Source organism: Notolabrus celidotus, chromosome 16, assembly GCF_009762535.1.
Source record: "Notolabrus celidotus isolate fNotCel1 chromosome 16, fNotCel1.pri, whole genome shotgun sequence".
Classification (NCBI taxonomy): domain Eukaryota; kingdom Metazoa; phylum Chordata; class Actinopteri; order Labriformes; family Labridae; genus Notolabrus; species Notolabrus celidotus.
In genome coordinates this window covers 34,859-50,800 of record NC_048287.1, presented here as the reverse complement: position 1 = coordinate 50,800, position 15,942 = coordinate 34,859, and the positions used below count along the sequence as shown (strand labels likewise).

The 15,942-nt window shown below is 41.2% G+C and overlaps 1 protein-coding gene across 3 annotated transcripts in view; it reads right to left on the bottom strand.

Annotated features, from left to right (window-relative positions):
* Window positions 1-15,942, bottom strand: part of ctdp1 (CTD (carboxy-terminal domain, RNA polymerase II, polypeptide A) phosphatase, subunit 1) — a 140,859-nt gene that overhangs the window by 96,698 nt on the left and 28,219 nt on the right. For all 3 annotated transcript variants that reach the window (XM_034704477.1, XM_034704476.1, XM_034704475.1), the window contains exons 8-10: window positions 12,221-13,258; window positions 2,254-2,395; window positions 292-522 (exon numbers count right to left, since the gene is read on the bottom strand). In XM_034704477.1, the coding sequence (XP_034560368.1) occupies window positions 292-522; window positions 2,254-2,395; window positions 12,221-13,258 (1,411 nt within the window). The remainder of the gene's footprint in view (window positions 1-291; window positions 523-2,253; window positions 2,396-12,220; window positions 13,259-15,942) is intronic.

Genomic DNA, 15,942 nt, shown 5'->3' with positions numbered 1-15,942 from the left:
CCTGTTTATTTTAACGAGTGCTAGGCTCACTATTTTCAATCCTAGGTGGCGTTGTTGGCAACTTTTAGTACTTTTAACTTTACAAGTTTTTGCCCAGACACATTTACACTTGCCTCAGATTTTAGCATAGCCTTATTAGATTCTCTACTTGGTAACATAAATGCATTTTAACAATCTAAAGCCAGATTTCCTCAGGCTTCAACTGGATAACACACCCTGCACAGAATCTGGTGTTTTATGATGCATCGTTCTTAGTACTGATCAGTAATGCTGCTTTAACTTTGTTCTCACCTGAGACAAGATTGCTCTCTTTGTTCAGAGAGCAACAAAGACCCTGACGCCTGGAGGTAGGGGGGTAGCCGTGGCACCTGAGGGCCCTTGCGGATCAGCTTCCCAGTGACAGGGTCATAGGTTCGAATCTCAGGGGCCGGAGGTGGAGGTCTGTGTTGAATTGCTGAGGGTTGGAAGATAGGCTTCTGTAAAGAGCCCAGATTGTCGAAGAATGCTGCTGGACTGTTGCTCCTGCAACAGAAAATAAATCAGATTTGGAGACGTCTGCAAGAAAGACTTTAACATGCTGTGGTTAGGGGTGGGCGATAACATGATGTTTTATGGCAGAATCATGATCACAATCTTATCACCATTCTTTATCACCTCTTTTTAAGACTTTTTTGCAAGTTACCAACCAGTACAACCAAACTAATTTCCCTTTGTTAAAAAACATATTCCTAAAGGACATAATATTAACAGAGTGTTAAGGACAAAGTACCTTTTCAAGAGATTTAATGTGTGTGAAATGTTGTTTCAAGGTCAGCCTTTTTTCACTTGCGCAATATTTCTAAAATTAGACACATCCTGTCTCAGAGCGACGCAGAAAAACTAGTCCATGCATTTGTTACCTCTGGGTTAGATTACTGTAACTCCCTCTTATCAGGCTGCCCCAATAAGTCTCTAAAGGCTCTTTGGCTACTTCAAAACGCTGCAGCTCGAGTCCTGACTAGAACTAGGAAGAGAGAGAACATCTCTCCAGTGTTAGCTTCTCTACACTGAATACCCAGAAAATTTAGACTAGAATTTAAAATCCTTCTGACCTACAAAGCTCTCAATGATCAGACATCGTCATATCTTAAAGAGTTCATAGTGTCCTATTACCCTTCTAGAACACTACGCTCCCAACATGCAGGCCTGCTGGTCCTACCCAAAGTCTCTAAAAGTAGTATGGGAGGTAGAACCTTCAGTTATCAGGCCCCTCTCCTTTGGAATCATCTACCAGTCAGGGTCCAGGAGGCAGACACCCTCTCTACTTTTAAGAGTAGGTTTCAAACTTTCATTTTTAATAAAGCTTATAGTTAGAGCTGGATCAGACTTGGACCAGCTCTTAGTTATGCTGCTATAGGCTTAGACTGCTGGGGGAACTGGCACACTGGGATCCTATCTCACCCCCTTCCCCCAACCCCCTCATCACTTACTTTAACTCTGCCTGTCCCATTAAAGTTACTAACCATAGACCTTTCTGGAGTCCCTGAGCTCCCTTGTCTCATAGGTTCCTCTGGATCTCTGCTGCTGTGGACGTGCCAGACTCCAGCTGCTACAACCACTACTCTCTCTCTCTCTCTCTCTCTCTCTCTCTCTCTCTCTCTCTCTCTCTCTCTCTCTCTCTCTCTCTCTCTCTCTCTCTCTCTCTCTCTCTCTCTCTCTCTCTCTCTCTCTCTCTCTCTCTCTCTCTCTCTCTCTCTCTCTCTCTCTCTCTCTCTCTCTCTCTCTCTTCATCTCCCTCTATCCCTCTCTCCAACACGGTCTCAGCAGATGTGTGTCTAACATGAGTCTGGTCCTGCTGGAGGTTTCTGCCTGTTAAAGGAAGTTTGTCCTTGCCACTGTAACTTGCTAAATGCAGCAAATTGCTCTGCTCATGGTGGATTAAGATGAGATCAGACTGAGTCCTGTCTGTAAGATGGGACTGGATCTTATCCTGTCTTGATGTTGGGTCTTTGTTAATAATAGAACATAGAGAACGGTCTAGACCTGTTCTGTTTGGAAGTGTCTGAGGAGAACGTTTGTTGGGATGTGGTCTGAGACAGTGCATTAAAAATGACGTGGACATGCGTGTTTATGAGCGTAGAATTGCAACAGATCGAACGTGTGGATACTACAATCTCTCTGTATTGGCAGAAAGTAGGAATGTTCCAATCCTTCACTATCTGGTAACGTCCTATCGCACACCCCAAACTGTGATCAACATGAACTATGCTTTACCTTGGTGTTCTTGAATAGTCCTCTTTGAGAGGGTACAACTGCTCCTCCACTCTCTCCCAGCGCTCCAGACAGCTCCAAAGCCAGTCAGGGTTGACCACATGGAGGTGCTTACAGCCTTGGGCCTGGCGGACCTTCTCTGTGCCTGAGGAGCAGAAGGTGAAAATACTGAGCTCATGATCGAACGCTAGCTCAACCCTCTGTGGATCTGCAGGATTCAGATCAATGGTTAGACAATAAAGTCTCAGTCCTTTCATTGTGCACTCATTAGTTTTCTTTAAAATCCAAAGTCATGTTTTGTTCAGTGAGGTACACAGAAAGGAGTGTTTCTGCTTGAATAAAATGTTATTGATGTTTAACACAAAGACCATCTTAAAGCTCATTAACCTTAGGTCACTTCAGTCATGCGTGGCTTAAAATCCAATGCTTGTTCACATATTGACGACCACTGTGTGAGCACACATCCTGATCAGTCGCTGTGCACGATTTGTGAAGTGTCACATGTTTATTTCGTATTTCATCGTTGTTTTGAAAGTATAAGTATGTTAGTAGCTGAAAAAACCTGCACATTCCAACAGCTGCACCTTGATTCTAGGGCCATCTGAGCCTACCTGTTAAAGGGTATTTGTCACCATGTGGGTGACAGTATTAATTCTGGCAGCTATTTTAGATTTAGTCTTAGTCTTAAGACGAAAATGCCTGTTAGTTTTAGTTACATTTTAGTTTTTTCCGCCCTTTATAGTTTCAATCTAATTTTAGTCGACGAAAACTCCAAACATATTAATCTTTGTTTTTTGCCGAAACATCTTCACTCTTTAAATAATTCATGTGGTCCATCAGATATTGGTAACAGTGTTGAAATCGTCAACATTTCACTCCTTTAACACTCTTGCTTGTGTAATATCTGAAGTTATATAATTCAGCCTGTCCCTGCTAAAAAGTCAACATTTTGATGTGACCACTGTGACTGTATTTTGATTCTCTTGATTCATAGAAAAATGTCATGAAAGGACTGTATTTCACATATACGACGGTCCCTGAATGCACCTGCAGTGACAGTCGCACTGGACAGACAGTCAGTTCAGGGCGCTCTGAAATGCATCTGCATCTTTCAACAAGGAGTTGAGAGACTCTAGAAAGGTCTATGGTTAGTAACTTTAATGGGACAGGAAGAGTTAACGTAAGAGACAGGAAGAGAGAGGAGAGAGAGGGAAAGACAGGATCCCAGTGTGGCAGTCTACGCCTTTAGCGGCATAACTAAGAGCTGGTCCAACAGTAAAACAGAAACAGATGTCCCCTGGTTGTGTCTTTGTCACTAATGCACACCGGGGGTAAAATTCATCAATGAAGATGAGACAGATGCATGGAGGTAAGGAGAGCTGGTTCATAAAGCACTCCTGCTGCAGGTAGAGACCAAGCTAACACTTTGCCCCTCAAATAATAACGAAAAGATTAGACGCACAGTCGTCAACAAAATCAAAACATACGTTCGTCAGAGTTTTTATTATCAGTGATGCACTTTAGCTCGTCATAGTCTCGTTTTCGTCATGACAAAATGAGTCGTTGACGAACATTTATAGTCATAATTACGTTAACGAAATTAACACTGGTGGGTGATGCATGAATTTGGCTGGAGAGACCTGTGGTGCATGGATGATAACCGCATTAGATTCCTGTAAGAGGCAACATTCGATGTGTTTCCACACCCCAGAACCTCAAACATTTGGTTGGGAGGGACCCGTCATGCCCATTGTGTGCAGGGACAGCTACATTTGACACCATAGAAGCAGACGGACAGGCAGGTATCATTATGAGCAACACGACACTTAGCCTGTTAGCATGAAGATACTCAGCTGGCGCTGTTTTAGATGGTGCTATATTTCATCACAGATGGATTCACTGAATCAACACGTGAGAGGAGATAAGCGCGAGTAGCAAAGACGTTTCAACACGGCTTTAAAATCCTTTTGAACTCAAAAGGCCGTGGCAGAGATCGTCTGGTGTTTTGGTTTAAACAGCGACCCTGTTAACTGGAGACTTTCAGCCGGATGCATCCCTCATAATCATCTTTAGACGATCATCAAATATCTGATGAGGATATTTTGAAATCTTAATTCTAGTAATAAATACTAGAAATACTATAAAAAATCAGACATGTTCAGCATTGCAGGCCGGGCCCCAAAAGTCCCGGTACCTTTGAAAAGTACTACCCCTCAAGCAGGGTGAGATTAAATACCCCTGAACTAAATTTAGACCATGGTTCCACGGGTCAAAAGCATTTTGTTCAGGGGTAAAGTTCCTCCGAAAAATGCCTTCAGACAAACAACTCATGCCTGTTTTTGTGATATTCCTCCAAAAGATACTGACGTTATTAAACTAACATGATGCTCCACAAAAACTAGTCAGCTAGGACAGTCACCAAACAGGGCAGGTCTATGATTAAATAGATGAGGGTTAACTGTACTGGCAACACATGGGCTATTTCTGAAATGAATGTACAATTCTACAAACACAAAATGTAGTTGCAGCAAACTTTTAAGACTGTGACATTTTCTGATGATACTGCCCCGATCCTATCTTTGCCTTATGGGAATCTTTCTGTCTTACTCAGGCACAACACGAGCAGCTAAGGAGTGCCTCTCTCAGAAAGCAAACTAGAACTGGTCTCAATGAAGGCTTGAATCCTCTTTTACTGCTCTTCAGCAGAAGCTGTAATGTTTGTTTGTTGTAATGTATAAATGCACTAAGAAGTAAAACGCAGGTCTGCTGAAGCAGTAACATCTGATGACAGTTAAATACAGAGAGGGGTTAAAAAATACTGGTCTAATCACCACCCATGATAAAATACAACACCTTGTAGCCGTCAGGTTCAGATGACATAGATCAGGCCATACAGATTAATATATTATTTTAGCATCAGCATAATTTGGTCTCAGAAGTGCAAATCAAGTATCCATATAATGTCCTTGTCATCATCTTTTGTTTTTGAAGCGTCGTAAAAAAATAAAAATAAACATCCCTCAGCACGAAATGTCAGACTGCAGTGAACCGTGTTTCTGTCAATCAGGTGAGTCTAATAACAAGAACAGGCTGTTTCAAGGTCCTACGCAGGAATCAGCTCGAACACTGGGAACCACTTATTGTCCCCTTTGGGGGGACTGGAGGAAATCACTGCATTAAAAACAGACATTACCCACCCGAGAGTGACAGGAAATTTCTTCAAAACATGTTTGATACAATAACCTCAGAAAGTGCACTACAATCTGGGCCTATGGCCCCCTCTTGGAAGGAGGCAACCATAGTTGTCATACACAAGGAAGGCAAGGATTCCACTAAATGTGAATCGTACAGGCCTATATCATTGTTGAATACAGACAACGTTCGTGCTCTTAAGCCAAAAATGGCAGCCATTGAAACCCATTCAAACCACGTTTTTTGATCCTGGAATTACTACATCAGAAAAAAAGGTTCTGAGTTACTCATTGTTGTGAACCAAACCACAGGGACCTAAAATTTTGATTTTTACCATAGAACACCAGATGGCGCCATTTTCTTAGTTTTCATCCCTTTGCCAAATTCATGCTACTCTCCCTTTGTCCACTAGGGGCACAAATCCTGCTCTAGAGTACCAAAGGGCAAATGGGTTCAGACTTTTTTGAGTTCACTGCATACCTTGAGATGTCTGGAAGTGGTGTATGTGTGTGTTTAGTGAAATTATTTTGTGTGTGTGGGAATATCTGTAGCCAAAATTGGAGTAATGAATTCCTTATGGGAAAAATGCCCTGATTAAATCCCCACCTAAAAGCATAAAACACTCAAAGTTTGAATGCCATTATTCTGCAGGAAAAAATCATATTTTTTTTCAAAACAGCTTTGACATTGTAGGTTTGCCTTCAAAATCTATGATGTTCAGGGTTTTCAGCTGAATGAACCACTTTTCATGTTTCCACTGTGGGCCAAACTTCATGTAGGTTTTGATTATCATTTTTTTGGCTCTTTTTGGGAATTTTTGCTATAGTTTTACAATTTGGAGCCTTCCATGCAATTTTGAAATTAGATTCAACCAAGGAAGGTCTCTGTGTGTTGATATTGATCCTCAAGATTGATGTATGTATATGTGCATGGTGACAGTAATGTGTGTGTGTGTGTAGGGGGGATCAAATTATAGCCAAAAACCTATAGAGAAAGCTCAATTTTCATGGGTTTTTTCATAACAAAGGATCAGTCACAGACTGGCATATGAAGGGTTAAACTTTTGAAAATAAAATTTGTTTCAATTGATAGTGATGAATGACTTCCATTGAAAGATTTTTTTTCAAAATTAGAAAAAATATATTATTGTATGGCATATTTATAACAGTTTAGACTGCCCACTTTTGGTCAATTTGAGGCCAAAATTGTGACTTTTTGATAAAAAACATGACTTTGCAAAAAAAATAATGCAGTCATTTAATTAGTGTTGTTGTGAGTCATCAACATATGTTAAAATGTGTTGACCCCAAATTTTTTTTTCCAGTTTTCATTGTATTATACAGGAGATAATAATTTAGTGTTTTTTCATCCCCTAAATTCCTCTCTCTGGCACTGTAACACGTGTTAACTAAAGGGTTAATTATAATATTAGTGAATGTTTAGTATGTATCATTAACACTGAAGTTAATTTAAAGATTAAAAAAAAAATTGGAACGATCCATCAATATATGACATATTTATATCAGTTTAAAGCAATGCCCATTTTTGATCGCCTTAAGACCTTCAACGTAACTTTTTTAAACATAGGACATTACATGAAAAATAATGCAGTGATAAAAAAAGTGTTGTTGTAAGTCATCAACATATGTCAAAATGTGTTGACTCAAAAAAAGAATTCCAGTTTTCATTATATTATGCAGGAGCTGATCCATTTTTGGTGATTTTCTTCCCCTAAATTCCTCTCTCTGGCTCTTAAACACGTCGTAACTAAAGGGTTAATTATAATATTAGTGAACATTCAGTATGTCACATTAATACTGAAGTTAATTAAAAGATTTAAAAAAAAATTGGAATGATCCATCAATATATGACATATTTATATCAGTTTAAAGCAATGCTCATTTTTGATCGCCTTAAGACCTTCAAGGTTACGTTTTCCTAGGGCTTACAGAGGTGGATCCAAACACTACACTCTAACCCGCAAAGTGCTGTTAAAGTGAATGGGTTCTTATCAGACCGTTTTGTTCTTGAATGTGGGTGTAGACAGGGTTGTTCCCTATCACCTCTATTGTTTAATATCTGTATTGAACCACTAGCTCAACTCATTAGAGACAACACGGACATAAAGGGACTGACAATGAGTAGAGAACATCATAAATAAATTATCGCTGTACGCAGATGATGTTCTCTTATATCTAACTGAACCTGCAACTACAATCCCTCACCTAAAAGACGTTATTTCCACATATGGGCTCCTCTCAGGCTATAAACTAAATGTAGATAAAACCATAGCTATGGATATAAGTGGTAATATTTCACAATCAGTCAAACTTCAAAGTGGTTTTAAACGGACAAAAGATGGTATTAGATATCTTGGCATTCAGATTCCACGATCATTAAAAAACCTATATGATACAAACTGCAAACCCATAACTCAGAATATTAGTCGGGATCTGGACTGGTGGTCAACTCTTCCACTATCTCTGTTAGGCCGTATTGAAAGCGTACAAATGCATATACTCCCTAAGCTTCTCTACCTGTTTCAGATGCTGCAAAATTGATATTCCTAAATCCACATTTGATAAATTAGATAGACTTAATTCAAAGTTCATTTGGCAGGGACGAAGGCCAAGAGTTAGACTGAAAACACTACAACTTCCTAAATCCCATGGAGGCCTGAAACTTCCAGATCTTAGGCACTACTTCTGGGCTGCACTAGGGATGGGTACCTTTCACATTTGAACCGATACGGTACCGATACCCGGTACCTGGGAATCGGTACCGGTACTCAACGGTACCAATTTCCGGTACTTTTGTGTGTTTATGTGGTAATAAATATTAATTTAAAAAAAAAAAATCTCAAATTTGTTTAATTTAACATATTAATTTAATTTAACAAGAAAGGAACAGAAACAGGATTATATAGGTGATTAGATATATTAGCTGACACATGCTCGTAGCGTCTAATTGCTCTTTCGGGAGTTTATCAATGAACACACGTGAATGCCTGCGGACGGAAAAAGTAAGTTCTCCGTCTCTTTATAATAACAGGACACACAATTTACTTGTTGGGCATTCACGCACAGAGGAACGGTTAGAAACAGGGCAGGTAGTCGGAGCGAGAGGGTCAGTCTCAACCATAGACTGTAGAAAATAAACGTAATACTCTGCCTCGCGGTGAGTGCGCGCGCCCGCCAGCTGCAGGCTCCGTTTGGTACGCTGTCTAAACATCGAAAAAAGTTTTTGTGCTACTCCCTTACAGGGACATTTTTGACTAAACAAAAAAAATGGAATAAAGTCTTGGAACCCACCCCAATTGAGGAATGTCTGTTAAAAGTACAAACTGGAAACAAGGGTAAGAAGATCATATGTCATTTTTATCAAATATTTTCAGGTATGACTTTGATAATACATTGCAGATAAAAAGCAGATAAGAAACCGAAATGAATGTAGTCATACTGGAGAACACGTGAGGAAATATGCACTGAAGCCCATCTTGTAACCAATTCTAATTCACGTGGGGAATTCAAGTGGAAGGTGATAATGAGATTCTTCCGGATGCCAGTTAAAGTGGCTAAAATGGGCCCAGCATATTCTAATATATGTTGGAGAAATTGTAGTAGACAACATGCCGACCATACTCACGTGTTCTGGACATGTGCCAAATTAAAAACATTTTGGGAGGAGGTTTTTAAAGCACTAGAAATTATATTCCATCAAAAGCTTACAAAAGATCCAACAGTAGCACTACTGGGTCGAACACCAAGAGGCATGATGGTAGAGCTGAAAAATATCTCTTACAAATACTTATTACAGCTGTTCTGAAATGTATAACAACTAAATGGCTAAAACCTGACCCTCCGACATATAGTAGATGGACTGAGAAGGTATTGGAAATCTATCACATGGAACGCATAACATACTCCCTAAGACTACAGAAAGAAACATTCATGAAAAGATGAAACCCTGCCATTTCAGTAATGCTTCTAAGCTGAAGCTACGACATACATGTGTACACGCACGCATGCTCACGCACCCGCACACACCCGCACAAACCCACACAAACCCACACAAACCCACACCCACCCACACCCACACAGCCGCATCTGCTTTTTTCTTTTTTTTGTATGTATATTTATATTTTTTACCTTATGACAGAGTTAAGTCATATCTATCTTGCTGGGTTATTTTTATTTTATTGTTGTGCTTATCCTTGTAATCATATAGATACAGCTGTAAACAAAAAAGGAAAAATGAAGAATTGTGAATACTATTGTATAAATTGTTGAATTTGAAATAAAAACTAAAAAAAAAAAAACTCAACCAGACACATGAGGGATAGAGAATAGGGAGTCTTTTCACTGGGCCCCTACGACATTACAGAAATTCATCTCAGGGGTGTCATCATGTGACATTTAACCTTTTGATTAAATTATAATATCTCCTAACCACTCCAAGCCTGAATATGGATTCAGAAAGGCATGAATAATGAGATTGACAGGGACATTTCTTTTACCTATGCTCGTTATTATCTGGAAACTAAAAAAAAGAAAGTATTTTACGTTATGTGCTTAATTGATGCTGAATGTGCCTCCTGGAGCCTGCAGTCATCTGCCTCTGGATTCATTCACTGAGGCTGCAGTTCAAACTTCAGCAAACTCTCATTTCAGCCAGATGTGTTGATCTCCTCCATTTAAAAAGAGCCCCAGTTAAAAGTTGTTTCATTTTGTCCACATTATTATCACTTTATTTATGAATGTACTACGAATATTTTTGTATTTACTTTACTCTGATATGTACAGTGGATTTCAAAAGTCTCCCACCCCTGTTAAAATGCCAGGTTTTGTGATGTAAAAAATTGAGACCAAAATAAATCACGTCAGAACTTTTTCCACCTTTAATGTGACCTATAACGTTAACAATTCAACTGAAATAAAAATTAATATCTTTTAGGGGAAAGAATAAAAAATAAAAATCTAAAATAATGTGGTTGCATAAGTGTACATACCCTCTTATAACTGGGGATGTGGCTGTGTTCAGAATTAACCAATCACATTCAAACGCATGACAAACAGTACTCAGTATACACCTGTCATAATTTAAAGTGACTTTGATTAATCCCAATAAAGATCAGCTGTTCTAGGAGGATTTTCATGACGTTTCCTCAGTTCATCTTACAGCAAAAGCCATGGTCCACAGAGAGCTTCCAAAGCAGCAGAGGGATCTCATTGTTGAAAGGTATCAGTCAGGAGAAGGGTACAAACATGTTCCAAGGCATTAGATATACCATGGACCACAGTGAAGACCGTCATCATCAAGTGGAGAAAATATGGAACAACAGTGACATTACCAAGAACTGGACATCCCTCCAAAACTGATGAAAAGACCAGAAGAAAACTGGTCAGGGAGGCTTCCAAGAGGCCTACAGCAACATTAAAGGAGCTGCAGGGATTTCTGACCAGCACTGTCTGTGTACTACATGTGACAACATCTCTCCTATTCTTCATATGTTTCTGCTATGGGTAGGGTGACAAGACGGAAGACTTTTCTTATGAAGAAAAACATCCAAGCCTGGCAACATGTTTCAAAAACACACATGAAGTCTCCCAAAAGCATCAAATGTTTCATGGTCTGATCAAACCAAGGTTGAACTTTTTGGCCATAATTCCAAAAGGTATGTTTGTCATAAAAACAACACTGCCCATCACATAAAGAACACCAGACCCACAGAGAAGCATGGTGGGGGCAGCATCATGCTTTGGGCCTGTTTTTCTTTAGCTGGAACCAGGGCCTTAGTCAAGGTGGAGGGAAGTATGAACAGTTACAAACACCAGTCAGTTTAAAACAAAACCTCCAGACCTCCATTAGAAAGATGAGGATGAAGAGGAACTTCACCTTTCAACACGACAACAAACCAAAGCATACATCCAAATCAACAACAGCATGGCTTCACCAGAAGAAGATTCAAGTTTTGGAATGGCCCAGCCAGAGTCCAGACCTGAGTCCAGACCTGAATCCAGTTGAATATCTGTGGGGTGGTCTGAAGAGGGCTGTGCATAGGAGATGCCCTCACTATCTGATGGATTTGGAGCTTTTTCATAAAGAAGAATGGACAAATATCACCACGTCAAGATGTGCCATGCTAATAGACTCCTACGAGTGCTGTAATAAAATCAAAAGGTGCTTCAAACAATGATTAGTTAAAGGGTGTGTACACTTATGCAACCACATTATTTTAGATTTTTAGTGTTTATATTTTCCCCCTAAAAGATTTTTTTAAGAATTTCAGTTGAATTGTTCATGTTATAGGTCACATTAAAGGTGGAAAAAGTTCTGACATGACTTATCTTGGTCTCATTTCTTTACATCACAAAACCTGGCCTTTTAACAGGGGTGTGCAAACTTTTGCGATCCACTGTATAATGTACTTTGTACGTACTGATTGCAGTTCTCACGGCGTCTTTGTGCTCCACAAGGCCTGAATTAAACGCCCGTTTTAAAGAACTAAGCTTTGTCTGTGTCACCGTGACGAGAGTTACAAAAACTATGCAGTATGTATGACTAGCTACAGGACAGAGCCCGGAACACATTCTCTAAAGGGGATATTTCAGTAAGCATCTTATCTAATGTAAAAGGTACTTTGTGTAATATATACATTTAATAAACGTAATATTATTTACAGAATATATAAAACCCACATTTATGCACTGAGAAATAAACTCAGAGTATGGAGGGATGCATGTGTCAAATAATTCATAGAGCTATTGTTTGTACCCACCAGCTCTTGCTGCGATGAGATGTGTCGTCCGACTTGGATCTTTGGAGCTCAGAAGCAGATTCTTGCCGATCTTGGCCCCTAGTGCTTTGGCGTGGTAGAACTCCCTGGTCCTCTCCATAGGGTAGTTGGTCGGGTACAGGCCACTGAACACAATCATCGTGCCCTCCAGCGTCTTGCTCTTAAGCTCTGGGACAATCTTTCGGATGTCCGGTGTTTCAGGAGCCTCCTTCATCAGGTAGGCCTGGTAACGTGCATAGTACTCTGCGTGGATCCTTTCCAGCACTTCCTCCAGGTAGATCAGGTGATCATCCTGGTCAATATCGATCTCTTCTTCCTCCTCTTCATCTTCCATACTCTGGTCCAACAGCTCCTCGCCCATGGTGACTCCAGATTGTTCGCTATTCTGGGATTCAGTTTCAGGCTCTCTCCGGTCCGAGCAGCCGTTTCCCAGCTCAGGATCAGGGAGCAGAACTCCTGACGGTTCTGGCACATCAGAAGTGGTTTCTTCCTCACAGTGACCTGTACTGTTCCCTTCCTTTGCCCCTTCCCCATCACCAGCTTCATATGTGGCCTTTTCCTGTCCAGATTTTGTTGACTTGATTTCACTGTCGCTCCCTGAAGAGGGAGGCTTCTCTGTTATGGAGTCATTGTCACTGTCACTTGAAAGGTCAAAGTCCAAGTTATTGGACTCATGGCTTGGTACTGATGAGTTCGCACTCTCCTGTGCTTCTCGTGTCAACAGTGTCCTAACGCTCTCTTCATCCTTAACATTAGTTCTGTCGTCCACCTGAGTTTCCCTTAACCCTGGCAAAGACTCTGCCTCAGTTTCTGACCCTTTACCTGATTCATCCACCACGACCCCTGACGGATGTGTGCGTTCATACGATAGCGCTCCCTGAGAAGACGGTGACGTTGAGGACTCTTCCTTTGCAGATGTGTTTTGGTCTTTCTCCTTTTTCCTGGGGCCATTACTCAGCTCGTCCACACCAGGCGTCCCTGCTGGCTCTGCACTCTCTGCTGATCGACTCGCCGGGCCTCCTGAAGGAATACGAGAAGGTGACTGCACAGTATTCATGAACATATGCACCAGAGTTGATAGGTGAGGTAACCGAGCAAGGTCACAGATGAATGGATACTGGTGTCAATAAAGCCAATAACCACCCTGAGAACTGCAAAGTACAGCAGACCTCAATATTATATACATAATTATGGAATGAAGAGAAGAAGGGGATTGCATTTCAGGACATGAAATTTATTCTATGAATTCATTTTGCACATTTTTTTATCTATCTGGTTAAATAATAAAAGAGTCATTCAACTCTCATACATGAAGTCTGTGACCTCCTAGGTTCCTTTAAGCTAGGGCTGGGCAATAATTCGACAACGATAATTATCAGGATATAATTATTCTCAATTTAAATACGACAAATGTTCAATAAATTTCGATATAAATAAACCTGTAATTACACGTCCAAACCACTGGCAAGGGGGGCACTAATGAGTTGGGTGGCAACGCTAGTTGCCACCCAACATTAGACAGAAGAAGAAGACTGCATTGAACAGCCAATCATACTTTACAATGTAACATTCAGTCCAAGGGATAACACTGAGTTTACATCAAGAAGAGCTGTTTGAGCTGCAGCTTTGTGGTGTAAACTCTTCCTCCCCAGCAAATGAGATACCTCTGGGCACAGTGACTAATAATGTCTCCACATGAGTGTGAAACAAGTGATGACTGTCTGCAGCACAGAATGATCCGCAACACAGTGCTGTGTGTTTTTAATGGAGGCAAAGTGGCATGAACTCATTAAATGGAACAGAAACGTGTCGTCTAATCTCTACAAACACACTCATTGATAGTACTCGTTTAAAGAAGTGTACTGTATGACTCCGAACAGTGAGGCTGGAAAGACAGGAGGAAAAGCTAAATAATGTGAGGAGGCAGAGCATGCTAGACCCGCCACGGGTCAGTAGCCTCTAGAACACGAATGCAGCTAAAGACTGTAGACTGTGCATGGTGAAACTTTCAGACAGTGTTTCTGACTTTTATGTAGAACTAAAGAGGCTTTTTTAAACTTCACACAGAAAGAGAACAGAGCTCAGCAGCTCAGTCTGTATCAGTGAAGGAGTTGCTGCTTTCAGCCCTATGCATTCGAACAAGCTAGGCCAGCCAAGGGAACCTGAAGTCATCGTCAAGGGTGCCTCATGCCTCGAGTCAGAAGGCAGTTTGTTCTGGTCTAGTCTCCTTCATAAATGTTTAAAACTCAACAAGTAATCCATGAACCGACCAGTCAGGGTCTGGGAGGCAGACACCCTCTCTACTTTTAATTGCAGGCTTCTAACTTTACTTTTTGATAAAGCTTATAGTTAGAGCTGGATCAGACCTTAGTTATGCTGCTACAGGCTAAAGGCTTATTTATACTTCTGCGTCTCCCCTACACAGCAGAGGCTGACGCGGACATGAGCCCCACATATGTCGGTGTGTCCGTGTCGCGCAGCAATTCTCCTCCTAAGCGCTTGAGGGCAGTGTGGTCTCTCTGATAGCCGGTCACCTGCTTATGGCCCCGCTACGATCTCTGTTTACTTTTCCACAGAGATTCAAAGCGTGTTATGTTAAAGGGATATTTCAGTTTTTTTGAAGTGGGGTCGTATGAGTTACATTACATTAGTGCTCCTGTTAGCCACAATGCATGCCGGTGAGCTCTTCCCCTTTAATGAGAAAATTCCCAGAGGACCGGCAGGCAAGCTAGGCTACTTTCTCTGTGGACGGGGCCTCCTATTTCGCGTAATTTCGCCAAAGTTAAGAAAATATGGTCCAGGCACTCATCACAATGCAAATGCATGCACCAGTAGAAAAAATTGGAGCTATTCAGTTTGCCTTTTGTTTTGGCACTATTTTCGGACGCACCTCAAGACCTGTGTTCTTTCGCTGCATGAGCACGGGTACTCTGTAAACTCTGGTTCATAGAGGTATCCTCTTGTGTCCACAAAAATCGGCATGTCATTGTCGCTATCAGAATCACTCATTTTTGCAGTTTGTAGTTTTTGATCCTAAAAGTGTCTGCTAAAAATGCTACGTGCTTGTTGATCCAAACAGCTGATCGGCGTGTATCCGTGCTGATGCAGCGGAAGAACACTGAAGTATCCCTTTAATCTACAGCTGATACATGTTGCTGTTTATCATACAGACAAGATTACATGAAGAATAGAGAGGAGGAGATGAAATACACGGCCGATGAGCAGCCGATGTCCTGGAAGTGCTGTAAATGGGAAACACAGCAACACCGAGCGGACCAATCACAGGGCTTGCGGTTCGCGTCGATTCTACGGGTCGTTACATTTTGGAGGAGGTGCACTTCAGCTAAGTGTGTAGGCCTCTGCGTAGGTACGGGAGCAACGCGGACCCCCGGCGTAGGCTACGCCGTCGATTCGACGCAGAAGTATAAATCAGCCTTTGTTTCTCCCTCTCTCTCCTCTCTCATCACTTACTTTAATTCTCCCTGTCCCATTAAAGTTACTAATCATAGACCTTTCTGGAGTCCCTGAGCTCTCTTGTCTCATAGGTTCCTCTGGAACTCTGCCGTAGATGACCTGCTGCTTTGTGCGTGCCAGACTCCCGCTGCTACAACTACAACTATCCGTCTCACCACTATCATCTCTCTCTCCAACTCGGTCTCAGCAGATGTGTGTCTTACATGAGTCTGGTCCTGCTGGAGGTTTCT